Raw genomic sequence first — 27,980 nt, forward strand, 5'->3', positions numbered from 1 at the left:
AGTATCCATCTCTATCTATTCATCCATCTATCTAATCTATTTATCCATACATCCTATCTATCTATATTAGCATGTATATCTATGTATAATCTCTATGCACTATTTATATCCATTTATATCTGTCATCTATATCTACTATTACCTGTCTCTATTTATATCTATTTATATTTTATTTATATTTATCTCTACATATCTATTTATTTTAAAATTAATTTATTGTTATTTTAGTGGGTTCCAGGAGAGTGCAGACGGAAGTGTTCAGCTTCTCATCTTTAACTGGAAGTCTTTATTTGTTCTGCAATTTATATGTAATTCTTTTCCAAATCTATTATTATTATTTTTTTGAGATGGAGTTTCACTCTTGTTGCCCAGGCTGGAGTGTAATGGTACACTCTCGGCTCACCGCAACCTCTGCCTCCTGGATTCAAGTGATTCTCTTGGCTCAGCCTCCCAAGTAGCTGGGATTACAGGCATGCACTACCACACCCAGCTAATTTTGTATTTTTAGTAGAGATGGGGAATCTCCATGTTGGTCAGGCTGGTCTCGAACTCCTGACCTCAGGTGATCCACCTGCCTTGGCCTCCCAAAGTGCTGGGATCACAGGTGTGAGCCACCATGCCCGGCCTATTATATTCTTTTTATAGTTTCTAGTTTCCTGCTGCAATGTTCACACTTGTGTTTTAGCCTTGGGAACCTAAGTAAGCATTTTCCCCCTCAAAGTCTGTGTCTAATAATTCCAGCATTTTCCCCCTCAAAGTCTGTGTCTAATAATTCCAGTATCTGAATTTCCTGTGTACTTGTTTCTGTTTTTTTATTTTTTCTGATTAAACTCATTGTATCATCAGATCATGTGATAGATTATCTTTGATTGTGTGCTGGACATTGTGTTTTCTTTTTTTTTTTTTTTTGGAGGCAGAGTCTTGCTTTGTCACCCAGGCTGGAGTGCAGTGGCATGATCTTGGCTCACTGCAAGCTCTGCCTCCTGGGTTCATGCCATTCTCCTGCCTCAGCCTCCCGAGTAGCTGGGACTACAGGCGCCCGCCACCATGCCCGGCTAATTTTTTTTTTTTTTGTATTTTGTAGTAGAGACGAGTTTCACCATGTTAGCCAGGATGGTCTCAATCTCCTGACCTCATGATCCGCCCGCCTCAGCCTCTTAAAGTGCTGGGATTACAGGCATGAGCCACTGCGCCCAGCCAACATTGTGTTTTCTAAAAAATTATTATAGAAACGTTTATAGGCTTAGAGGAGGGATATCGCCCTTCTCCAAAGAGGATTTTGTCTGCTTTTTCCAGTGTATGGGAGTACCAGCAATTTGGGATTACCTTAATCCAAGTTCAGGTTTTGAGAGATTTCTAGTCTGCCCATGTGCACAGGGCAAGACTACTTCTGGCTTGGCTTTGCTCTTCGGGGTCACAGCCTACACTGAGGAAGGATTTACCAGAGATCCCACCCTTGGTGGGCCCCTTAGCTCTGTGAGTCTGCTGGAAATGCAGTGCAACCTCTGTAGTCTCTTCCAGGTCAGCAAATGGACCCTAGACAAAAGCTACCCCAGGTACCAGGCTTGGGATTTTCTCTTGGATCAGGGGCTGTTAATTCCTCACTAAATGGTCAGTTATTTGACACTTAAAAATCATTTTATGGAAGTATAATAGACATACAAAAAAGTATATGTGTCATAAGTGCAAAATATACAAAATTTTACGAATTACCTGCCCCAGAACACCAGTGTCTAGAAACCCCCATCCTCCTCTCTGTCTTTCCAGGACATAGATTCTCACAGCATTTTCTTGATGACTCATAACATTGAGCACCTTTTGTGTAAGTACTAGAATTTCTATATTTTCTTTCATAACATGGCTTTTAATTTTTTGGCCAATTTTCCCATTGGTTTGTCTATCTTTTTCTTCTTAGTCTGCAGAGTTATTTTCCTACTGTAGCTTCTCTACATTTGCTGCACATGTGAATGTGGATGTATGTATGTGAATGTGTCCTCCTCTATGGGTTGCCTTTTCAATCCCATAGTGGTGTGTTTTTATGGATCAAGTTTCTTAATTTGAATATAGTCTGTTATTCCACTTCTCTTTCAATGTGAGTGTTTTTTGGACTGTTTAAGACGCCTTTGCCTACTCTTAAGATCACAAAGATATTATATATTTTCTTGTAAAAGTTTCATTGTTTTACCTTTCCCACTGGGATTTATAATTGATTTTTACAGATGATGTGAGGTAGCAAGCCAGGGTTATGTTTTTTCCATGTTGCTATCTGTCTTAGTCAATGCTGTATTGCTACAACATAACACCTGAGACTGAGTAATTCATAAATGTATTCTTTCATGGTTTGGGACGCTGGGAAATCTAAGATCAAGGTGCTGGCAGGTTATGGCTTGGTTTATCTACTTCCATGAGGGCACCCTGAATGAATGCCACGTCCTCCAGAAGGGAGGAACATCATGTCCTCATATGGCAGGAAGGTGAGAGAGAGAGAGAGAGAGAGAGAGAGAGAGAGACATCCTCTTCTGCAAGCCCTTTTACAGCAGCATTGGTCCCTTCATGAGGGCAAGGCCCTCATGACCTAAACACCTCTTATTAGGTGCCCCCTCTCCAGACTGTTGCACTGGGGATCACACTTACAATATATGAATTTTGGGAGACACATCCAGACCATAACACCACCCAGTTGACTGAGCACCATTTATTGAAAAGCGCATTCCTCCCATGGCACTGCACTGCCTCATCTATCATGAATCGTGTAATTATGGGGACTCCACACTTTTAACAGGGTGCTTTTTATAGTTCATCCTGCATCTGAAGTTGTCTTCCGTAGGAAGATTAGTCTGAGTTATCTAGTTCCTCACTGTTAAAAGGTGAATATCCCCTGTTCACTCTTCACCCCTGTGTGATCCCCTGATTCTACAGCCAAGGCCAGCTGCCATCTTCATGTTGCTAAATCCTGTGGATGCCACTTGGTCCTTATACCCGTCACTGACCATCAGCCATATTTCCTCTCTTGGTAATCCACCGATCTTCTGACCAAGTCCTTTCTAACAAGCTGCTGTGGTCTGAATGTTTGTGTTCCTCAAAAATTCGTGGGTTAAAATCTTTACCCTCGGCTGGGCACAGTGGCTCACACCTGTAATCACAGCACTTTGGGAGGCCGAGGTGGGTGGATCACTTGAGGTCAAAAACTCAAGACCAGCCTGGCCAACATGGTAAACCCCATCTCCACTAAAAATACAAAAATTAGCCGGGTGTGATGGCATGCGCCTACAGTCCCAGCTACTCAGAAGGCTGAGGCAGGAGAATCGCTCGAACCCGGGACATGGAGGCTGCAGTGAACTGAGATGATGCCACTACTCCAGCGAGACTGTGTGTCCCCACCCCCCCCCCCAAAAAAGAAATCTTTACCCTCAAGGTGACAACATTAAGAGGTAGAGCCTTTAGAAGGTGATCAAGTTGAGTCATGAGGGTGGAACATCGTGAATGGGATTCGTGCCTGATATGGTTTGGATCTGTGTCCCCTCCAAATTTCATGTTGAAGTGTAATCCCCAGTGTTGGGCGTGGGACCTGGCAGGAGGTGTTTGGGTTATGGGGGCAGATCCATCATGAATGGCTTGGTGCTGTCCTCATGATAGTGAGTGAGTTCACACAAGATCTGTGTGTGGTGACCTCGCCCCCACTCTGTCTTCCTTGCTTCTGCTCTGGCCCATGTGACGTGCCTGCTACCACTCCACCTTCTGCCATGTGTAAAATCTCCCTGAGGCCTCCCAAGAAGCTGAGCAGATGCTGTTACCAAGCTTGTGCAGCCTGCAGATCTGTGAGCCAATTAAACCTCTCTTCTTTATAAATTACCCAGTCTTGGGTAGCAATGCAAGAATGGCCTAAAACAGTGCCCTTATAAAAGTAACCCCAGAGAGATCCACACCCTGAGTGAGGAAACAGAAGGCATCATCCATGAGGAGCAGGCCCTCACTGGACAAGGAATCTGCTGGTACCATGACTTTGAACTTCCCAGTCTCCAGAACTGTGAGTACTAAACTTCCATTGTTTATAAATTATCCAGTCTAAGGTATTTTGTTGTAGCAGCACAGACAGACTAAGACACAGGCTCACGAAGCTTTACACGGCTTGGTCTGGGTTGGCCTCTCCACATCAAGATGTTCTTTTTTCCATTACACTCTGTACTCTGCCCAGACCAAGTCGCTTGTCGTCTTTCACCTCCAGGCTGCCTGGGAGGCTCTCCCAGCCTCCCTCCCCCTAAATTACTGCCAACTGTCCTTAACATTGGGTCACCTTGTGTGCATTTCCTCATTGCAGAATTCCTCCCCATCTCTGTGGCTGCCTGGCTGTCTCCAACCCTGGGCTCTGCAGGGGCTCCTGTTGACCAGGCCTTTGCCTCCTCCCTCCTTCTTGGCTACCCCAGTCCACACGTGGGCTCGCCATCCCCAGGAGCGCACTGGATGCTGTGGTGCAGCTGGATGGTGCTAAGCTTTGCACACCCCAGGCAGGAGTTGAGAAGACCCTCAGCCTGGCCACCATCCTGCCATATGCCCCAAGGAACCAGGGCACACACCCTGTTGAAGAGGCTCCTTTTTCCCAAGCACCCTTGCAGGCAGTGAACCTACCTGGCGCCCAGCCTCATTGTTGTGGCGGTTCATGGCTGAGCGGGCATCTGGCCGGTTCTCCCGGGCGTCGGCGAACTCCCGAGACACCATCCCACCAAACTCGATGTCCTCGCTACAGCCACCCCACTTCCAGCCCTTGCCTGGTGAGCCCTGGTGGCGGCTGCTGCAGCCACAGATGGTGGCCGTGCCCTCTGCACATGAGCGTGTCACCGCAAAGGCCACACCAGCTGAGGCAATGGCGTGGACAAAGGCTGACTCCCTCGTAGCTGTAGAGAAAGGAGAGATGCAGGGTTAACAGGGCTCAGCTCAAAGGACCGCCTTGAGCAGGGCAGGGGTCTTAGCCCATTTGCATTGCTGTAAAGGAACTCCTGAGGTTGGGTGGTGTATAAGGCAAAGAGGCTTACTTGGTTCACGGATCTACAGGCTACACAGAGTATGGCTCCAGCAACTGCCTCTGGCAAGGGCCTCAGGCTGTTTCTACTTGTGGCAGAAGGGAAAGCGGGGTGGGGGGGCGGGTAAAGGGGAGCCAGTGTGTGCAAGAAATTATATGGTGACAGAAGCCAGAGAGAGGGGAGGTTGGTACCAGGCTCTTTTTAACAATCAACTTTGGCTAGGTACAGTGGCTCATGCCTGTAATCCCAGCACTTTGAGAGGGTATGGTAGAAGGACTGCTTGAGACCAGGACAGCCTTTTCAACATAGCAAGACCCCATCTCTACAAAAATTAAAAATATTAACTGGGTGTGGCCCCAGCTACTTGGGAGGCTGAGGCGGGAGGATCACTTGAGCCCAGGAAGTTGAGGCTGCAGTGAGCCATGATAGCACCACTGCATTCCAGCCCTGTCTCAAAAAACAAACAGCTGGGCAAGGTGGCTTATACCTGTAATCCCAGCCCTTTGGGAGGTGGAGGTGGGAGGATTGCTTGAGCCCAGGAGTTTGAGACCAGCCTTGGCAATGTAGCGAGACCCCATCTCTACAAGAATATTTAAAAATTAGCAAGGTGCAGTGGTGTGCGCCTGTAGTCCCAGCTATTCAGGAAGTGGAGGTGGGAGGATTGCTAGAGCCCAGGAGTTTGAGGCTGCTATGATCACACTCCAGCCTGGGTGATAGAGCAAGACCCTGTCTTTAAAAAAAAGGCACAAGGAAGGCCAGCGTGTACCTGGAAAGATCGTCGACATCACCCATCCTGGGGATATGCAAATCAAAAAACCCAATGAGGGGTTGCCTCACACCTACGGGGACAGCTGCAATCAAAGGGTCAAAGAGTAGCAAGTGTTGGCAAGGATGTGGAGAAATCAGACCCTGACCCTTATTCACAGCTGGATGGAGGGGAAAGGTGCAATCCTCTTGGAAGGCGCTTTGGCAGTGTCTTCAAGGGTAAACGTACACCAGCCGTTAGGCTTGCCCCAGAGGAAACCTGTGTCTGTGCACAGATTTGTAAGCAAATGTTCACACAAGCCATAAACTGGAAGTACCCCAATGTCCATCAACAGGGATGGTTAAAAAACAGTGGCAAGTCCATAACAGCATTTAATTTAGGAATAACAAGAAAAATAGCATGAAGGATCTCAAAATAATCATACAACTGAATGAAGACAGGTAAAACCAGACAAGAGCCACTTCCTTCTGCTGCCCAGACAGCCTGGGGTGCAGACCCCAGAGTGTGGCTCCACCCCGCACACGCCCACCTCTGCTGTGCCTCTTGCCATTTCCTTCCTCCACCCCAAGCACCGGCACTTGCATGGCTGAGCCGTACGGCCACCTCTTCTGGAATCTTCTCAAGACCAGTGGCCTCGAGCGCCTGCCTCCCCAGGGCCAGCCCCAGTGACCCAAATGCCCCTGCCTACAGCTTGGAAGGCTGCAGGGTGTCTGCCGCTGCTGACATTGGAGCTGCCTGGGTCCTTGTACACAGCTTCCTTCTTCCCCAAAAAGGGAAATAGAGGCTGAGTTGGGGAAGTGGCATTGCTTGTGCAGAAGGGTGGTTGGGGAGGGCTGGAATTTAGGAGAAAGCTCTGGAGGCTAGGATCAGAGGGCTGGGAATGAGGGGTGGTGTGGGCTTTGCAAAGGCCAGACCCCCAGCCAGGCTTCCCCAGACAAGTTGAAAGAATGAGCCGTGTCTTGGGGTGGGTGTATGCAGACACTTCTGCAAGGGCACGAGGAGAGGGGTGGGCCTGGCCAGGCCCTGTTTTCATTGATAAAAGGCTGGGGGCCTATAATCCCAGCTACTCAGGAGGCTGAGGCAGGAAGATCACTTGAGTTCAAGAGTTCGAGGCTGCAGTGAGGTATGATTACACCACTGCACTCCAGCCTGGGCAACAGAGTGAGAACCTGTCTCAAAAAAACAAAATAAAAAAAAGACAGGCACTCACTTTGGACCCACCCTCCAACACAGGTGAGGAACAGAGTGCCTGCTATTTGCCAAGCATTGCAGTCTGAGCTGGGGAGGCAACAGGAAAGAGCCCGACCTGCTACTGGGCAGGGATCTTACAGACCTAGCAAGAAGACACCTGGGCTTTGGAGCCCCTGAGCCTCAGCCTGGCCTCAGGGGGCTGGGTGTGTCCTGGGACAGGTTCCTGCGTGTCTCTGCTTCTGTTGTGGGAGGGTCCTGAGCCCCCACCTTTCCTTGGCTCTGACCTTCTCTCTCCCCTCGAGGCCCTGGGAGAGCAGGAGGGAGAAGGGAGCTCTGATGGGCCCTCTCGATGGGGACAGAAGGAAGCCTGAGGTTCTCCTGGAGCCAGGGTCCTCCCATGGATCAAGGCGGGGGATACAGGGCTGTGTCCCACTGTGTCCCCCTGCTCCTCCTTGGTAAAGGCCTGCAATGGTCCCCTCAGGGTCACAACAGAGTCATCATAGGGGGCTGTGACCTCCTCTGACACCTGGATATCCAGAGAGCTTTCATCCTCCGGTGGATGGGGCTGATGTAGTCTGGATATTTGTCCCCGCCCAGATCTCATGTTAAAGCGTGATATCCAGGGCTGCGGTGGGGCCTGGTAGAGGTGACTGGGTCATGGGGGGTGGGTCCCATGGCTTAGTGCTATCGTCGAGATTACAAGTGAGTTCTTGCAAGATCTTGTTGTTTAAAAGTGTGTGGCACCTCCTCCCCCACACTCTCTCCCGCTGCTGCTCTCACCATGTGACATGCCTGCTCCCCCTTTGCCTTCCGCCATGATTGAAAGCTTCCTAGCCTCCTAGAAGCAGAAGCAAGAGCCACACTTCCTGTGCAGCCTGCAGTGCCGTGAGCCAATTAAACATCTTTTCTTATAAATTGCCAGACTCAAGTGTTTCTTTATAGCATTGCAAGAATGGCGTAACTCAGGAACACAGGCATGTGGTTGCAGGCTGCCTAGGAGAGGACTGAGAGAGCAGCCCCTGGGGCTTGTGATGTCCTTGAGCCCAGGCCGGCAGGGACAGAAAGGCATGAGTGAGTGTGCACACACTCAGACGTTCCCGCACAGCCCAACACACATCCACACACAACCAGCACAGAAGAACGCACGTTTGCTCCCGTACCAAGAACATACAAAGTAGAAGGTATTCGAGGCTGTGGCTTTGCACTGGCGTCCCCCGTCCCCCTGGCTGCTAGCAAAGCCCCCTGAGCCCTTTGGGCCTGCTTTGGTTGACTCTTCTGTGGATTGGCCAACAGCTCCCTGATGGCAGGTCCCAGCAGCCCCATCCCCTCCCTAGGGCCCTGTCCAAGTCAGGCCTGGACACCCACTGCATCCAGCCACAAGCCCAGAAGAAAACTCTCCATTTCTTCTGTATCCACTTCCCACCACCAGCTCAGGAAGGGCTCTGCTTGCTGGTCAGAGACTGTCCAGTCCTGAAACAGCCCCAGTTGCCCAAGCTACTCTGGCCTTCCCAGGTGGCCTTCCCAGGTGGGCCTCTCAGCCAATTTGCCCCTCCTGGTTCTTATCTGTGGGTCCATCTCCCACCTTGCCATGAAGAGGCCCCTAGGAGGCCCCAGCTTCCAGCTTCCTCCTTCCACCACATGCATGCACAGCCACATGGACAGATGCACGCACACACAGACCCATGCATACCATACACGCATGCACACCCCACCTGATGCACATGCACGCACACATGCAAACACACACATATAGGCATGTACACCAAACACATGCACACATCATACATGCACACACATGCACACCCCACCACATACCTAAGCACACATGCACACCCCACTACATGCATGAACACATATACACATGCATGCAAGCACAGCATACACGTGCACTCACATACATGCACATCCCACACACACATGCACACCATGCAGGCATACCACACATACCATACACATGCACACACATGCATGCACACCCCCCACATATACACACCCCACCACACACACATGCACACACACAAATACACACACACCACACAACACATACACATACATGAATACACACGCACATACATGCACACTCCCCCACATGCATGCCCCATGCACGTGCACACACACACATGCGCACACATATACATATGCATGCATGCACACCATACACACCACACACATGCACACCTCCCATGGATGCACATATGCATCCACAACCCACCACACGCAAACACATGCATACACACAGATGTACACCTCTCCCTCGAAACACACTCTCTGCAGGCTGAGGTCTTTGCCCAATGCCAATCTGAACATGCCAGGCCCCCTCTGGATCTATCTCCTCTCCTGACCTCAATGCCGCTCCCTGGCCTCAGGCCGCACTCAGCCCTTTGTCCTCCCCTTGGGCTCTTTCCAGTTCCTTACTTGGCTCAGGTTGGACCTGCTGTGCCCCTGCCTGCTCTGAGGGGAGCGGCCAGGGACTGGGTGTCCTCTACACCTGGCTGCCCCTCCCCAACCAGGAAGATTTGCCCACTGACTCCCTCCCCAGTCCTGGCTGCCTAGGGGCAGGAACTGTTTGGCATACCTTTTATTTCCAATCTGGAGCACAAGGCACAGCCCATAGATATTTCCTGGGGCCAGAGTGAAGGGCAGGAGCCCTGGGCTGAGTCAGGGAACCAGGAGGGTCTGAGCCTACCCACAGCAGGCCCACCCTTGCCCCTGGGTGCAGATGGTCACCCAGGCCCATCATGCAACTTCTGCTCTTTCCTTTCCCAGGGAGCAGCTAGGCAACCACCTCCTCCTCACCTCTCCAGGAAACTTGAAGCCGCCACCCCCAACCCCATGTTACTTCCCTGACACAACTGATCAGTTCACAGACAGGCCTGGAGGGGCCTTTGCTGAACCCACTGCCCCTGAGTGAATATACGTGTGGCTGGATGCAGAGCACTTCCTCTCTGTGCCTCCAGGCCTGAGGCCTCTTCTTGTCGTCCTCAGGTCGTCTGCTCCCTAGTCAGCACCCCTCCCCTGCCATCTGCCCTGCTTCCCTTCCAGGGCAGCTTGAGAGGGCAGGGTTGAGGAGTGTCCTGGGTGCTCCTGGCCTCACGCATGGCACACAGCTCCACCTGCCCTCCTGGCTGGACCCTCTCACTCCCAAATGGCCTGGACATCCCACGCCCTGAATACCCTACTCCAGCTGAGCCTGCCTTCCCACCTGGTGGGCTGGCTACTACAGGAGTCTGTCTCCAAGGCCAGCCCCTCCCTCTTGCTCCTGAGCTTCTGATAAGAGGAGAACCAGAGCCTGAGGCTAGGGCTCTCTGCCTCACTCATGCCCTACCCATAACAAGGGCTTGGAGATCCCTGCTTATCAAAACTCAGGCAAACAGTCCCAATAGCCAGACACACTCAAGGGCAAGGGCAGGTGGTGCTCAAGGCTTCCACTTGGAGAGAAAAGAGCTAATTCTTGCTCAGTTTGGTCACCAGCTGGCTGAACCTTGATTTTCCCTTCCATCACGTGTGGAGGTGGAGCTCCCTGCCAGGTGTGAAAACCCTGGTGCAGGCCTTCAATTTACTGGTGAAGACTGAAGACAAGAAGTCTCTGCAGAGAGGCTTGGATCCCAGGACAGACACCCTCATCCGAGGCCAAAGTAGAAGCTGCAGGCTGAAAGACCACAGGCCAGAAAAGCATGAGACCCTGTGTTCTGGCAAAGAGAGGCTGCATTAAAGTTGAAGCCACAAGGTCTCCAAACAGTTCCAGAACTGCTCACAGTGTTTATCAAGCACAATGGGAAAAGCCTTAATTGTGCACTGGAGAAGTCTGGCAGATGCCACCTTATGCTGGGGACTGAGTTAACCTTGCCGGAAATGGGACACACAATACCATGTGGCTCCAGGGATGATGCATGAAGGCCACATACAGCCTTCGAGGTATTCTCGCCCAAAATGCACAGCCTGCATCTAATTGTCGGGAGACATCAGACCAACCCAAATTGATGGCTGTTCTGCAAAATGCCTAATTGTGCTCCTCAGAGGTCTCAGGGGCATGAGGGACAGGGAAGAGCGGAGGAGCCAGAGGCATGGCATCACCAAAAGTGACAAGGGACCCAGGAAGGGGTTCTGGGACAGAAAAGGGATCTTGATAGAAAAATGAAGGAAAGCTGAGTGACATCCAGAGTGTGGTGAATAGAACACACTTAGTTTTGAACAATTGGCATGGTTATGTACCACAGGGTTGGGCAAGGGGACCCAGGGCTCTCAGTGCCACTCCTGCAATGTTTATGTAAGTCTGAAGTTATTTCAAAATAAAAAGTTAAGCCTGGGCAACACAGCAAGACCCCCTTTCTTTAAAAAAAAAAAAAAAACATAAACATAAATGAGCTGGACACGGTGGCGTGCATCTGTAGTCCTAGCTACTCGGGCTGCTGAGGCAGGAGGATTGCTCGAGCCCAGGACTTCAAGGCTGTAGTGAGCTGTGTTCACACCATTGTACTCCAGCCTGGGAGACAGAATGAGACCTCATCTCTGATACAAAAATAATAAAATAAAATAAATAAAAAGTTAAAAAATGTCCTGAAACCATACAGAAGGAAGACCCCCAGAATGTCTAAGTGGCAGCCACAGCGACAGGAGATTTAAGCCTATGGGATGGATTCCACCCAAGGTTCTAGGGGGAATCTTTTCACTACCCTCCCAAAATAGCACAAACGATGGGGTATATCTGGGAGCACGGGCGTCGTTCTGGAGAGAGAATACATTGCTTTGATCAGATTTCCACAGGCGTTTGAAGCACACAGGTTATGAACCACTGCCCAGAGTCATCTCTGTTTACAGAGGAGCCGATTCAGGGCTCCCCTGAGGCCAGGGCTCACATCCAGGCTCTGGAGTCCTGGCAGCCAGCCTCCACGGAAGCCAAGTTCTCTGCCACAAACACCTTTGTCAGGGGTTTCTGCTTTTGTTGACACAACAGGCATCTATGGGGGTGAAACAGAGGCATCTTGCCTGTGGGAAGTGCCAGCCATCCCAGAAGGCCAGGGAATCATCCCAGTCAGCAGGAAAATGCCTTCATTAGAGTGGACTGTCAGAGGTCCCACTGGAATGAGACACAGGCTACTGGGAGGCAGGGTGCTTAGACACAAATGCTGCCAATTTGGCCAAGTCACCTGGGAAGGAGCCTGGTTGAATTTTTTGAGTCACCTAAGGCCTGCTCTATTCAGGCCCAAGACTTTTATTCTAACACAGCAATCAGTTGTCAGAGAAAGGAAGAAGAAAGGAAACCGCATAACAAAATTGTTCTGTAAGGGAAGTATCTTCCACTTGGGAAAACCATCTTTCCCAGAAACTTGTTGTCATCTCATTTAGCAGTTATTTACTGAATTCATCCAAAGTATCAATTATCTATCTTTCCTTCCTTTCGTTCATTCATCCATCCGTCATCTACATCCTCCATCTATCCATTCATCTATCATGCATCATCCACCATCCATCCATCCATCCATCCATCCATCCATCCATTACCTATCATCCATCATCTACCACCATCTACCACCTATCCACCTATCAATTCATCTATCCATTCACCATCCATCCATCTATCCTCCATATATCTATTATCTATCATCTACCATCATCCACCATCCACCACCCATCTATCCATCCACCCATCATCCATCATCTGTCATCTACATCCATCCATCATCCATTATCCCTCCATCCATCATCCACATCTATCCATCATCCATATATCATCCATCATCCACCATTCATCCATTCATCATCCATATCCATACATTATCTATACATCTATCATCCATCATCATCCACCATCCATCCATCCATCCATCCATCCATCCATCCACAATCCATCCATTGTCCATCCATTACCCATCATCCACCATCTACCATCACTCATCCATCCATTCACCCATCATTCATTCATCATCCATCATCATCAATTCATCACCCATCCATCATTCAACCATCATCCATCCATCATCCCCTTCATCGTCTGTCCATTCATCATCTATCTGTTGCCCATCATCCATCCATCTCTAATCCATCCATCACCATTTATCCATCACCATTCATCCATCATCCACCCATCATCCATTCATCCATCTATCCACCACCCACCATCCAACCATCATCCATCCATCCATCCATTCAACCATCCATCCAGGATCTGAGAATCCCTAATGAGCCAGGCACTGGGCTGAACTAGGAATATGAGATGAATAAGAAGCAAGGTGCCCACTCTCAAGAACCACAGACAAAAAATCCTCCAGAGGCTGGGCATGGTGGCTCACGGCTGTAATCCCAGCACTTTGCGGGGACTGAGGTGGGCAGATCATGAGGTCAAGCGATCGAGACCCCTGGCCAACATGGTGAAACCCCGTCTCTATTAAAAATACGAAAATTAGTGGAGCGTGTTGGTGTGCGCCTGTAGTCACAGCTACTTAAGAGGCTGAGGTGGGAGAATCACTTGAACCCGGGAGGCGGAGGTTGCAGTGAGCCGAGGTTGCGCCATTGCACTCCAGCCTGGCAACAGAGGGAGATTCCATCAAAAGAAAAAAAAATCCTCCAGAAAGTGGACTGCTGCTCAATATGATAAAATTTCTAACAACCTAGGCTTTCTGAAAGTTGAAGGGGTTCCTGTCCTGGTGATAAATAAAACAGAGGTTGGATGACAACCTTTCAGGAGAAGAGAGTCCTTGCCTTGGTAAGGAGAATGAACCAGGGGAAGCCTTCCCTATCTCTAGTGGGAGGCTTTGCTGGTGTGTGTGTTAGGCTTTTTGCCTGGGACTGTGCTAAATCACGTGCTTTTGGGAGCTTACAGTTCACAAGGGAGGTAGTAGAGAGGACAAGGACACACAGCAAGGCTTGACAACATGAGCTCTGAGGCAGGCCTGGGATGGAGGGGTGATGAATAGTGGGTAGATGGATGGGTGGGTGGATAGATGATGGATTGAGGGATGGTGGATAGATGGATGATGATGAATTGATGGATGGTGGATGGATGGATAGATGGATGGATGAATGATATTGATGGATGCTGGATGGATGGACAATGGACAGTGGATGGATAGATGGATGATAGATTGATGGATGGCACATAGACGGATGGATAGATGGATGGATGTTGGATGGTGGATGGACGGATGGATGAATTGATGGATGGTAGATCATGCATGATGGATAAATGGATGATGATGATGGATGGATGGATGAATGATGGATTGATGGATGGTGAATTATGCATGATGGATGAGTGGATGATGGATGGATGGATGGATAAAGTCTGAGAAGGTGAGGGAGTTCTAGGTGGTAAGAGGTGGGCATTTAGGGAAAGGCAGAAGAACTGCCAGGCAAGGCTCCATCACAGCTGAGGGCAGTGCAGTTGTCGGATGCAGGGAATCATGAGATTAGCTTTGATGGTTCCTTTGTCTCTTGCATCTCAGAACTTTTGGACTAGAGGGATCTTAACAATCCTTTGTTTCTAGATTTGGATTTAATGGGCTTTGCAAGTATCAGAGAGCATCTGGGGACTAACAGAGGACTGCCAAGTGTTTTTATTTTGTTGAGAGAGGAAAAGATATAGATAGATAGATAGATAGATAGATAGATAGATAGATAGATAGATAGATATAGATATATCTCTCTATACATAGATAGATATAGATATGTAGATATATGGTAGATATTATACATATATATGTATAAAATATCTACCATCATAATTTCAAAAAAGGACCTTTGAACATCAAACAGGAAGGATATGTTTCCAAATTCTTTTTTTTTTTTTTTGAGATGGAGTCTTGCTCTGTTGCCCAGGCTGGAGTGCAGTGGCACGATCTCGGCTCACTGCAAGCTCCGCGTCCCAGGTTCATGCCATTCTCCTGCCTCAGCCTCCTGAGTAGCTGGGACTACAGGCGCCCGCCACCATGCCCAGCTAATTTTTTTGTATTTTTAGTAGAGAAAGGGTTTCACCATGTTAGCCAGGATGGTCTCAGTCTCCTGACCTCGTGATCCACCCATCTCGGCCTCCCAAAGTGCTAGGATTACAGGCGTGAGCCACCGTGCCCGGCCATATTTCCAAATTCTTAAATGTTGAACATTTGCCCAAATCATTCCAAAATCCTTGTCTTTCACATTTTACTAAAGTTGCTCAGTTGCCACTATTTATTAAGCAGTGACTGTCTTTTAAGTGGCAAAGAAGCCTGCAGCCTCTGTCCCCTCAGAGCTGACCTTCCTATGGGGAGGTGACCCAGGAAGCATTTCAGCAGGGACAGGTGTGTGCTCAGAAGGTAGGTGCTGAGGGAGCACAGCGTGGAGGCTTCCCTGCTCTGGGGTGACAGTGGGAAAAGCAGGTCCAAGCCTATCCTTGTATTAACTAATGAGAGAAGTGGCCCTGACAGGAAGATGGCTCAGAGAGGGTCAGCCACGGGCCCCAGGCTGCACAGCAGTGAGTGCAGAGCCCAGACAGAGGGGTCACAAGAGAGGTCCCTGAACCCATCATTACAGGCTCCTGCAGCTCCAATGGGTGTTCCCATGGCTAGTGTTTCCATGGCTGTAGCTCAAGGGAGCAGGGAGCCCACCTGCCTGGCTGGGCCCCCACTGCATGGCTGAGAGGGGCATGCCTATCTGTGGAAAGGCTGTCGGGGCTGATACAGGGCAAGAAGAGAAGGACAGTCCGGAACTCCTGGGCTCCTGGGACATGCCTGTTGGTCCAGAGGGGACTCCTGAGTGGCTTTTCTGAGGGACAAACAACTTGAAGGAGGGAAAGTTCTGGGTAGGGGGAGGGGATTGTTGTTAAATGCAACCATAGGACAATGAAATCCAGCTCCTCAGGGAGGCAGAGTGCTCAGTCTGAAGGGCTTCACCCAGGTTGGCCCCTCTGGGAAGCCCAGCAGGGAACTAGGACTGGAGGCTTCTAACAATGATCATGGCTGGGAGAGGGTCTCCAGTGATTCTGACACATCAACAGAGGTGAGATCTCCCAAGGTCAGATTCCATTCTGTGCTGACCCCTCCTCTGGGCTGTGACCAGAAGGGAGGCTATGGACAGCTTGGCCATGACTTTGTAAGGGCTATATGGGACCCTGGACAAGACCTTGAATAGGAGCCTGCCAGGAGAAGGGGGTGGGGGGTGTCTCTGATATGCTGATGGCCATCCCCCCATGAGTGGACAGTGGTCACTGGGTCTCTAGCCTGGCCTCTTCCTGGAGGTGGGCACCTTGGTCACAGGCTCTGGGATTCAGGGCCCTGGCTGCTGGCAGCTGGTGGCTGGGCTGCTCAGCCTGGGAACGGGGTTGTGGTTCTGCTTCTGTGGCCCCATCCTGGGGCAGCTGACACCTCCTTTCCTAGGAGCTTGGGATGCCGCCTGTGCCCAGTCTGCTTCTTGATGTTGACCCATGCTCACCTGGTCATGTCTCCTGGGGCCCTCCAATGCTGTCCCCAGCCCCTGGAAACCTGTGGCTTCGTCTCTTTCCCCTGGCAATGCTGACGGTCTGACTGGACACCCCCAGCTCCAGCAGGGAAGCACAGGCCGAGGGCGGGACCCCATGGTGGCCAGCTCAGCCAGGTACTAGGGGTCCAGATTCCCAACATTGCCCACTGCCCAGGAGAAAAACAGCTGAATCTCCACTGATAAGTTCTCACCTTCACTGTGACAAAAAATTCCTTCTGCCCCCCAAGTGCACCCTACTGCAGCCAGCTTCTCTCCCCAGGTCTGCAGGGCAAATGCCCCATCCCCCAGGGCTTGCCCCTGCCTGATCTGCCAGGCCTTTGCAGCACCAGTGAGGAGCAGTCTCCCTGTACTCCAGGGACTGGCCTTCAGGCATCTTGGTGGATGGAGGGTCACAGCGAACCCAGTCCCCCCGTGCACACTGCATCCTGTATAATTACCACACCCCCACCACACACGTGGGACCCATAGAGTTGTGGGGACAATGGCCACCCCGAATGCATTGGGTCCCTCTCTCCTGGTGCTGCCCTCATCTCCTGCCTGCTGAGGCCACAGCTGCTGGAAGGGGCTGGCTGAGTGAGGGGGTGCCTTGGATCCCAGCTAGGACCACCTGACCAGACTGGCAAAATCCTTCTCGTGCCCATCGGGAGGCCACAACAGGCTTCCAGAGCAGCAACGGGTGGGCCCTCTTCCCCCACTGAGGCCCGAGCACAGGGGAAGGAGAAGACCCTTTGCTGTGCGGCACACAGGGGGACTCAGCCCGCGCCCCTGTCCCCTCCGGAGCCGACGCCCGGGCGCCTCCCCTCAGGGGCTGCCCACTTTCCCTCATTCCTGCGGCCCCAGGAGGAGCCAGGCGGCCGGGAGGGGGTGTCGCGGTGGCATTTGGTAATCATGGCCTGCACAAAAGGCCCCGGAGCCACCTGAGAGCGGAATGCGGCTCGCGCCCCACCGCGGCCACGGCCCCTGACACCGCCGGGCGGCCCGCGCGGCCGGGAGCCGTGCTGACCCGCTGGGGCGCTTGAATCCGGCTTTGTGCGCCACTGTCACGCCAAGTTAGGCCCACAATGGCCGGCGATATTTTATATGAATTTCCCCCTGGTCGGTGATTAGGCGAGCGCAGGCCAGTCATAGCAACCTGGAAGTATGCGCCGCGCGCCAGGCCGTCGGGCGCGAGGGGAAATCCCCATTCAGACGCTTTAATTCAGCACCGCGAAGGGCGTGTGAACCGCCCGCGCATTTGCACTCTCCCCTTGTGCTTAATCTTGTCGCCGTCGCTGGGATATTGTGCTCCCAGCCGGACGCGGCGGGGAGTCAGCCGGGGTTCCCCTCCCACTGGGGAGAGTTAATGATACACCAGAGAGGCCACTGGAGCCAGGGGAGCCCCCCAACCCAACGCAGCTTAAACGGCAACACTTTCCGATGGGGGGGGTCAGGGGTCGCAACCTGGATTTGGGGACGCTGGTTCCCTAAAGAGCTGCCCTCTGTGTCCCCATGTCCTAGCAGGCAGGCCCCACCCCTATGCCGGCCCTCATAGGCAGGGGACACACAGGGAGGTGGTGGACCACCCCGAGGGGCTCCTGGGGACTCTGCCGGGAGGAGAGGGGGCTGGGCTGTCTCTTGACTGGGGATGACATTGGGGAGATGATGGGGGACTTGTGGGGCACCCAGCAAGGCTTACTGACATGTGGTGTGCAGGAACCCTTTCATTACTCTCCCCACCCTTTGGGGCTGGAGGGGTCCTGGGGCACCAACGAGGAATCTGGCCCTGTGCTTTGAGTGGGGATACCCTGGGGTTCACAGTCCAGGGCAAGGGGTGGGGACTGGAAATGCTTGAAGAGAGGGTGGTGTGTGAAGGCTGAGTGGGAAGGCCACTGCTGCAGGCCCCACCCACACTGGGTAGGAAGAAGCAAACCCCAGGGCTCTGGGAAGTGTCCACAAGGAGTTGTGGGAAGCACACTTACTTGGGAAGCACAAGAGATTGCATACCTCCCCCTGCCACTACGCTCCCCCTAGCCCATCTGGCAGGTGCCAGGACCTGGGGGGACTCCTGGGCCCAGCCCATGTTAGAGGGCACCAAGTGTGTGAGCACAGGTGGCATCCCTAGGCTCCAGGCCTCACCCGCTCCTGGCCTCCGTCCCTTTCTCTAAGGAGCACATACCCCACCTGGCCTAGAGCAGGCCAGGCTCTCTGCAGAGCCACATGCCGCCTGAGATCCAGATGCTGGGCCCTGGGTTGCTGCATCTACTGCAGCCATCCCTGCCCTTTCTCTGTACCTGTATCCATGGCAGCTTTACCTTGCCAGGGGTCAAGAGTGGAGTGTCTCCAACTCTCCAGGGAAGTGAGCCCTCCCGGTGCCTGGGGCCTGCGGCAGGGGACAGAGAAGCTGCATGGTGTGCCCATGCACTTAAAATTCCTCAAATGCTTTCTGCCCCAGGCAGGTTGAATGTCCTGCTCCTTTTGGACCCCAGAAGAGAGAGCTCTTCAGAGACCAGGCTCAGCTTCTGTGGCAGAGCCCCATGTTCCAAGGACTGACGGTTTCTCCCAGCCTCAGTCTGGTGACCCCAGCCCCCAGTCCCAGCCCAGGTGGATGGCAGATGGGGCTGAAAGCAGGAGGTGTGAGGATATGAAGTTCCTTCCTTCATATGTTCACACTCATGCACACGCACACACACATGCACATGCATACACAGAGGCATGCACATATATGGCATATGTGCACATATAGGCACACACATGCACCCCTCACAATGCACACACTAGGGTGCACACTCATGTGCACACACACACAGGAGGCTGGGCCCCTCTCCTCACAGCTGGCTGAGGGTTTTTAACTGTGTTCAACAAGGCCATCTTGGCAGGGGTGGCCAGGCACCCTGCGGCCCCTGCCACAAAGCCTGGGGTGACCTTTGACATGATTAGGGTTGCCCTGACCCTAATCCAATCAGATGATTATGGAGAGCATGGCCAGGGCCTCCACAATGGCCTCCTGAGCAGGCCTCTCTCTGAGGCACCCGGCGGGCTCCTTCCTCCCAGGCCACCAGGACTCCAAGCATTTCTGAGTCTCTGTGGCAGCAGGAGGGAGGAGCCGGTACTTCCCCTTTCCTACTTAAACCTATTTAAGCCATGAGGAGGTAGGAAGGGTCCCAGACTGTGTTCCTCCATCAGAAAGGGGAGGAGAAGGGGGTAGTAGGATGAGAGAAGGGGAGAAGGAGAGGGTTGAGGGGAGGTGAGTGGGGTGGGAGGGGAGGCTAGAAGCACAGTGGGAGTTCAGCCCTTTGCAGAGAGGCCGGCATAGCAGCAGGAAAGCAACCCGAAACGGGGGCTCCCTGCCCCCACCGAATGTCAGCACCTTGGGGCAGGACCTGGGCATCTGTGGGGCCCACTTGCCCCTGGAGAGCCTGCGGCATTAATCCAATAGCTCCATTGAGAAATTCTCAGTGACTGCGCAGATCCATCCCCGCCCTGCCTGGAGGGATGCATACATGGGGATGGGGTGTCCTCTAGAGTCCTACCCTCTCTGCTTCCTCCCAGGCTGCACCTGCCTTCCCTGAGGGCTCCGGGTTCCTCCAGTGATTCCTAAACTGGGCCTGCCTGAGGGCTCTGCTGGGCCTGCCTGAGGGCTCTGCTCACCCCTACATCAGCCCCAACCTTGGCATGGGCTGTCCCCTCTGCCTGGGGACTTTGCAGCCAGGTTGCCAAGGTTCAAGTCTCTGTTTTGTCACAGTGCTTCAGCTTCCTTATTTGTAAAACAGGGTCACCGCACTGCGGGCCTCATCAGATGGGCGTTAGGATTCAACTGGCCACGGTGTGTCGAACACTTAAACAGTGCCTGGAAAGTACTGGATATGTGTGTTTTAAAGAAAGAAAATCCTTCAAGATTCAGCCCAGGGGTCACCTCCCCTGGGAAGCCCTCCTGGGATTCCCTGAGGAATGTACCATTGTCTTTCGGTCACTGACTTAACACATCATTTCTAAACATGTGCTGTGTGGCAGAGTGCATCTCTGTGCTTTCACAGGGGACTGACTGTGTGCATTTGCACCACATGTATACCTGTGGCATGTGCTATCAGGATGCTGTCACACACCAGACCCATGAGAGACCCCCAAGGGTCCCAGCTCTTGTTCCAGGAGACTCCTGGATCTTCCTGGAGTATGCCAAACCCTAGGGAGTTTCTCCCAAAAACCAAGAGTGGGAGCTATTGATAATGACTGGGACTTGTGAAAATCAGGCACCTTTAATTCCCTGTTTTCCTTAAACTTTAAGGAGGACCTAATTGAGTCATATGCTGATAGGCTTTTTCCACATTTTGATGATAGGCCACCATGTGATTTTTGGCATACATAACTCTAAAAACATTCAAAGAATTGAGAGATGCATGATAACTAAGTGCTCCCATTTTTATCTATTTATTTATGTGAACAAAGTTTTTCTCACATCTAGCACTACTAAGTTCAAAAGCAAGATGGGCCTACCTGCAGCTAACATCCTATCCGGTGGTGAAAGACTGAAAGCTGTTTGTCCACTCTCAACTCTGCTATTCATCATGGAACCGGAGGCTCTGGCCAGGGCAATTAAGGAAGAAAAATGAAAAAAGTGCATCCAGATTGGAAGGAAGAAATAAAACTATCTTATATGTAGAATGCCCTAAGAATCTGCAAATAAAAAATATATTAGAACTGATAAACAACTCCAGCAAGGTTACAGAGTACAAGATTCATATTAAAAATAATTTGTGTGTGTATGTGTGTGCGCGCGCGTATGTGTGTGTGTGTTTTTGAGACAGAGTTTCACTCTGCTGCTCAGGCTGGAGTGTAGTGGTGTGATCTCAGCTCATTGCAACCTCCGTCTCCTGGGCTTAAGGGATTCTTGTTCCTCAGCCTCCTAAGTAGCTGGGACTACAGGTGTGCACCACCATACCTGGCTAATTTTTGTATTTTTAGTAAAGACAGGGTTTTATCATGTTGGCCAGGGTGGTCTTGAGCCCCTGACCTCCAATGATCTCCCTGTCTTGGTCTCCCAGAGTGCTGGGATTACAGGCATGAGCCACTGCACCCGGCTTCATTTGTGTTTCTATACACTAGTGACAAATAATTCAAAAATGAGATTAATAAAACAATTTCATTCACAACAGCATCAAAAAGAATAAAATACTTAGGAATACATTTAACAAAAGAAGTGCAAGATTTGTATGCTGAAAACTACAAAATATCATGAAAGAAATTAAAGACCTAAATGGGAAGATATCCTATGTTCATGGATCAGAAGACACAATATTAGTAGAACAATATTTCCCAAACTGATCTATGCATTCAACACAATTTCTAAAAATCTAAGCTTTGTTTTTTTGCAGAAATTGATGAGCTAATCCTAAAAGTGATATGGAACTGTAATTGCCTCCAAATAGCCAAAATAACCTTGAAAAGAAAGATGAGCAGGAGGACTCACATGTTGTAATTTCAAAACACTACAAAACTATAATAATCAAAACAGTGTGACACTGGCATAAAGACAGACATATGGAACAATGGAATAGAATAAAGAGCCCAGAAATAAATTCATACACCTAGGGCCAACTGATTTGCAGTAAAGGTGCCAGGACTATTCAAAGGGGAAAGAACAGTCTGCAACAGATGGTGCTGGAATAACTGGATTTCCACATGCAAAAGAATGTGATTAGATCCCTGCCTCACCTCGTCTATGAAAATTAAAATAAAGACCGAGATGTAAGAGCTAAAACTCTAAAACTCTTATATATGTTAAAAAAAAACACTAATTAAGAGTAGATCTTTGTGAGCTTGGGTTAGGCAATGGTCTCTTAGATATGGCATCAAAAGCCAAGGAATCAAAGAAAAAAACTGATAATTTGGAATTCATCAAAATTAAAATCTTGCATGCCTCAAAGGATACCATCAAGCAAGTGAAAAGACAACCCATGGAATGGGGGAAAATATTTGCAAATCATGTATTGGATAAGGGACTTGAATGCAGACTATATAAAACACTCTTACAACTCAATGACAAAAAGACAAACAACCCAATTAAAATGTGAGTGGAAGAATGGAATAGACATTACTACAAGGAAGAGAGGCAAATGGCCAATGAGCACATGAAAAGATGCGCAACAACCTTAGGCATCAGGGAAATGCAAATGAAAACCTCAATGAGACATTGCTTCACACCCACTAGGATGGCTAGAACAAAACCAGCAAGCAGAAAAAAACAAGTGCTGGTGAAGATGTGCAGAAATCAAAATCCTCAGATCCTGCTGATGGGAATGTAAAATGGTGCAGACACTTTGGAATAGTTTGACAGTTCCTCAGAAAGTTAAGCAGGGAGTTCCTCTATGACCCAATTCTGCTCCTAGGTATATACCAGAGAGAATTGAAAATACACATTCACACAAAAAGCATTACTTATAATAGTCAAGAAATTGAAAAAACCTAAATGCCTATCAATGAGTGAATGGGTAAACAAAATATGGTCTATCCATACAATGGAATATTACTCAGCCATAAAAGGGAAGGAAGTTCTGGTATATGACCAGGCTCCTAGACCATAGATTTGGGGACTCCAGAGCAGCACTCATTCATAGGCCTCTCCTCGAAGCAGCTGGAGGTGCAATTAGGTTTAGGACCCAGTGCTGTTCACTGACTTTGGGGCTTTGCATTCAGCTGGCTGGCCCCCCAGCCAATCTGCTGGCTGGGATTCCCATCTGTGCAGATCTGTGCCTTTCCATAGGCGTGGTCCAGACAGCGATGGCACAGGCTCCCCAAGGCTCAGCTTGGAGGATAGACCCAAGGTTTCCTGAATGTATGACTCATGAGGCTAGCTTCCTCCTGGCCTCCAGCCGGGCTCAGATGTCCAGGTTGGGAGTCAGTGAGCTGATGCCGTCTATGGGCAGGAGCCCTCCCCCCTTCCACAAGTGAGATGTCCTCTCCTCTTCCACAAGTGAGAGACATCCTGACATTCTGGAGGGCAATGGAATATCCTAAAGATGCCTGAGGGTAGCAGGGCTTTAGGGAATGGCATGTTGCCCTCTGACCCCATGCAACACAGCCTTCCTCCATCACCTGGTATGGCTCTAAGCAGGACAGGCTTCCGGTTTTCTTCCTAAAATCCCTGCTTCCTTCTCAGAGGGGGAGTGGGCAGCCCTAAGCATCCCATCCTGGCTCTGGAGCCAGCAACCACATGGCACAGGGCCCAGTCTGGTGCTCTTGGCCTTTTGCAGTGTATATGGTGCCCATGCCTCCCTCCATGCCACCACTGGCTACAGGACAGCCCAGGAATCTTAGCGGGCAGCAATTGCATCACACGCACACATAGACATGCACATGCATGCCACAGCCACATGCACACGTGCACAGGCACATCCACATACACCCATACACAGGCACATGTATCCACCAGACCACATACACATTCACTACACCTGACACACATGCACACACATGCACATGCACACACCTCACACCACACCACGTGCATGTGCACACATGACACATCACACCACATCGCCATGCACGTGCACACTCATACGCACAATGCATCACACATCACACACACCCTTGGACACGCTCGATGAGCTGCACAGCCCTGGGACCTTACTCCTGTGCACCCTGGCAGCCGTCTCCAGGGGAGCTGCGTGGTGTATTTCCCTGACCAGCAGGTCTGTGAGGTCTGACAAGCTGTAAGCATTCTTCCATTATACAAATGGGAGGCTGAAGCTCCAGGAAGTGAGCTGCCTCTCACTCAAGGTCACAGGAAGGCCACCGTCCGAGCTCCCCAAGTTCCAGTTTCTTCTCCTACGTGGACCCTGACTCGTCCCTCAGGGACATCCTCCTTATCCCACAGTGACCAGTGCCTGGACTCTGAGCCTGACCCTCTTGTCCCCACTCTCTGCCCCATAGTGCCTTCCCCACGCCTGAAGAACACAGGCCCGTGATGGGGGCTGGGGTATGGCCATGATCGCTGGATGTTGGAGGGCTCCTGCCCATGGACGGCCTCAGCCAGGCCCTGCCAGCCCTGGAGGCAGTGTCAGCTGCGCATTCAGGGGCTCTCCTGGTCAGGGCACATGCCGGGCCCCCCAGAGCCAGGCACCTCCTCTTCAGAGGACTTGTGGTCTTCCTTTGCATTTGGCTGCAGGGGCTGAGCAAGGCCATGCTCTCTTTCCACAGAATCATCAGCTAATGGGGCTGACCAGAGGCTGTGAAGCAGGGTGAGGGGATAGGAGCAAGCATGGGGGACACTCCTGAGAGGGCCTGTGGGAATTACAACAGTAGAAAGGGTGCTCCTGGCAGAGGGACTGCAAAGTGCAAAGGTGGGAGGGAGGGGGCATCATGCTCGGTGTTTGAGAAGCAGCCAAGAGGCCAGTGGGGCTGGAAGACACAGGTAGTGTCTCAGTCCGTGTGGGCTGCTCTGGGAGCTCATGAACAGCACAAGTCCAAGGGCAAGGCACTAGCAGGTTTGGTGCCCGGCGAGGGCGTGTCCTCGTTCACAGACCTCTCTTTCTCACTGGGTCAGTATATGTGTGGTAGAAGGACTGAGAGGCTCCTTTTTATTTATTTATTTTTTGTTTATTTATTTATATTTTTCCTTTTTTTTTTTTTTTTTTTTTTTTTTTTTTTTTTTTTGAGATGGAGTCTTACTCTGTTGCCCAGGCTGGAATGCAGTGATGTGATCTTGGCTCACTGAAACCTCTGCCTCCAGGGTTCAAGTGATTCTCATGCCTCAGCCTCCTGACTAGCTGGGATTACAGACACCCGCTACCATCCTTGGCTAATTTTTTTGTATTTTAGTAGAGATGGGGTTTTACCATGTTAGCCAGGCTGGTCTCGAACTCCTGACCTCAAGTGATCTGCCTGCCTCCACCTCCCAAAGTGCTGGGATTTCAGGCGTGAGCCACCGCACCAGGTGTATTTATTTTTATTTTTATATTTTTCAGAGATAGGGTCTCATTCTGTTGCCCAAGCTGGAGCACAGTGGTGCCATCATGGCTCACTGTAGCCTCAACCTGGACTCAAGTGACCCTTCCTGAGTAGCTAGGACTACAGGCATGCACCACTGTGTTTCACTAGTATATGTTAACTTACTTTTTGCAAAGATGGGGTCTTGCTATGTTTCCCAGGCTGGTCTTTAACTCCTGGCCTCAAGCAATCCTCCCACCTCGGCCTCAGTGGCACTGATCCCACTCATGAGGCTTTACCCTCATGACCTGACCACCTCCCAAAGGCCCGACTACCTAACACCATCACCTGTGGGTGAGGATTTCAATGTAGGAATGAGGGAGGGGCACAAGCATTCATACTCTTGCAGGGAGGACGGGGGGAGGGTAAGGTGGCAGTCAGGGGCCCAGGGTTTTTGACCTGAGCAACAGAAAACTGGGGTTGTCCGTTATAAAATGAGGGAGCCAGCAGGGAAGCAGATTTGTGGAGAAGTGAAATGAACTGTGGCCTTGGGCATTCTGCCAGCAGGACCCCCAGGACTGCAAGGTCCCTGGGAGGACTTTCCCAGCATGACCTATTTCGCCTTTGTCTGAGTAGCCTTCCTTCGGCACCGTGGTCTCCAAGGTCTCCTCGGCTTGCTGATCACATGCTCAGCACAGCTGTGGTCCCCTGGGCCCCGCCTCGGCCAGTAGGACTGTGCTGGGTCACCCTGGGATGGATGGTACTATGCACATTCCGCCCTACATGCTGGTCTCCCAAAGTGACCTTGATGCTCCATCGAGTGGTGGGATCTGTGTCCTCTACCCCAGAATACAGCCTGGAACCCAAAAGGAAGCTCCGAGGGCCCTCCAAAAAATTAGACACAAACGGTTAGTACCGACATTGTTAGTTCTCTGGCAAGTAGTCAAAGGGTCACCGCAACCCAGTGAATGTCAACTTGAGGAAATGGTGACCTTGACTTGCTAGGAGAGCCTGGTGGTGTTTTCATGTGGTGGTGCCCACAAGCCTCCCTGGGACAGTGAAGGCCGGTGTTCCCTGGGCAGGTGGATAGATCTGGAGGGAGTGGAGGAGACCTTTTCCCCAAGGAATTCTTTGTCTGTTTTAACCTGTTTGGGTAAAAAAAAAAAAAAATTCGTTTTGCCTAACTCAGAACTCTCTCAGGATGGAGCAGTGGCTAATCGAAGGGTGGTCTTTGAAAACCTTGAAAGTTAAATAAAGCCACTGCCACCTGGGGCAACTGGATAAAGGGCATTTGTGAAAAACCTGCAGCCAATACTGCTGAAAAAAATCAAAGACAACACAAACAAACAGAAACACATCCCATGCTCATGGACAGTAAGAATCAATATTGTGAACATGACAATACTGCCCAAAGCAATCTACAGCTTCAAGGCAATTCCGATCAAAATGCCAACATCATTTTTCACAAAATTAGGAAAAATAATCCTAAAATTTATATGGAACCGGCCGGGTGTGGTGGCTTAAGCCTGTAATCCCAGCACTTTGAGAGGCTAAAGTGGGTGGATCACTTGAGGTCAGGAGTTTGAGACCAGCCTGACTAACATGGCAAAACTCTGTCTCTATTAAAAATACAAAAACCAAAAACAGCAACAACAAAAAATTAGCCAGGTGTTGTGGCACACGCCTGTAATCCCAGTTACTTGGGAGGCTGAGGCAGGGAATCCAGGAGATGGCTTGAACCTGGGAGGCAGAGGTTGCAGTGAGCCGAGATCCCTCCACTGTACTCTAGCCTGGGCAACAGAGTGAGACTCCATCTCAAAAAAAAAAAAAAAAAAAAAAAAAAAAAATTATATGGAACCAAAAAAGATCCCGAATAACCAAAGCAATCCTAAGCAAAAACAAATTATACTACTAATTATACTACTATACTAATTTGAAGCAAGCTTCAAATTATACTACAAGGCTATGGTGACCAAAACAGCATGGAACTTGTATAAAAGTAGGCACATAGAACAATGGAACAGAATAGAGAACCCAGAAATAAAGCCAAAAATGTACAGACAGCTGATCTTTGACAAAGCATTAATTGGAAAAAGGTCACCCTACTTAATAATTGGTGCTGGGGAAACTGGCGAACCACATGTAGGAGAATGAAACTGGATGCTAATCTTTCACCTTATACAAAAATCAACTCCAGATGGATCAAAGACTTAAATCTAAGACCTGAAGCTATAAAAATTCTAGAAGACAACATTGGAAAAACTCTTCTAGACATCAACCTAGGCAAATAATTCATGACTAAGAGCCCCAAAACAATGCAACAAAAATAAAAATAAATAAATGGGACCTAATTGAATTAAAAAGCTTCTGCACACAAAAATAAATAGTCATCAGAGTAAACAGATAACCCACAGAGTGGGAAAAAATATTCACAAACCATGCATTTGACAAAGGGCTTATATCCAGAATTGACAAGGAATTCAAACAAATCAGCAAGAAAAAACAAATAATCCCATTAAAAAGTGGGTAAGAGACATGAATAGACATTCTCAAAATAAGATATACAAATGGCCAACAAACATAGGTAAAAATGGTCAACATCACTAATCATCAGGGAAACACAAATTAAAACCACAACGAGATACCACTTTACT

The 27,980-nt window shown here is 50.2% G+C and overlaps 2 protein-coding genes across 13 annotated transcripts in view; both read right to left on the reverse strand.

The window, feature by feature from the left end:
* GUK1 (guanylate kinase 1) overlaps positions 1-27,980 on the reverse strand; it is a 359,169-nt gene that overhangs the window by 92,199 nt on the left and 238,990 nt on the right. The window contains exon 1 of one of the 12 annotated variants that reach the window (XM_050759448.1): positions 18,428-18,431. The exons of 10 other annotated variants lie outside the window; for them this stretch is intronic. The gene's annotated coding sequence lies outside the window, so the exon portion shown is untranslated. One more of the 12 variants, XM_050759469.1, reaches the window with a different exon arrangement.
* Positions 1-27,980, reverse strand: part of WNT3A (Wnt family member 3A) — a 53,343-nt gene that overhangs the window by 4,388 nt on the left and 20,975 nt on the right. Inside the window, exon 3 of the mRNA XM_050758342.1 lies at positions 4,627-4,892. Coding sequence (XP_050614299.1) covers positions 4,627-4,892 — 266 coding nt within the window. The remainder of the gene's footprint in view (positions 1-4,626; positions 4,893-27,980) is intronic.

This window comes from Macaca thibetana, chromosome 1, assembly GCF_024542745.1.
Source record: "Macaca thibetana thibetana isolate TM-01 chromosome 1, ASM2454274v1, whole genome shotgun sequence".
In the NCBI taxonomy this organism is placed as follows: Eukaryota; Metazoa; Chordata; class Mammalia; order Primates; family Cercopithecidae; genus Macaca; species Macaca thibetana.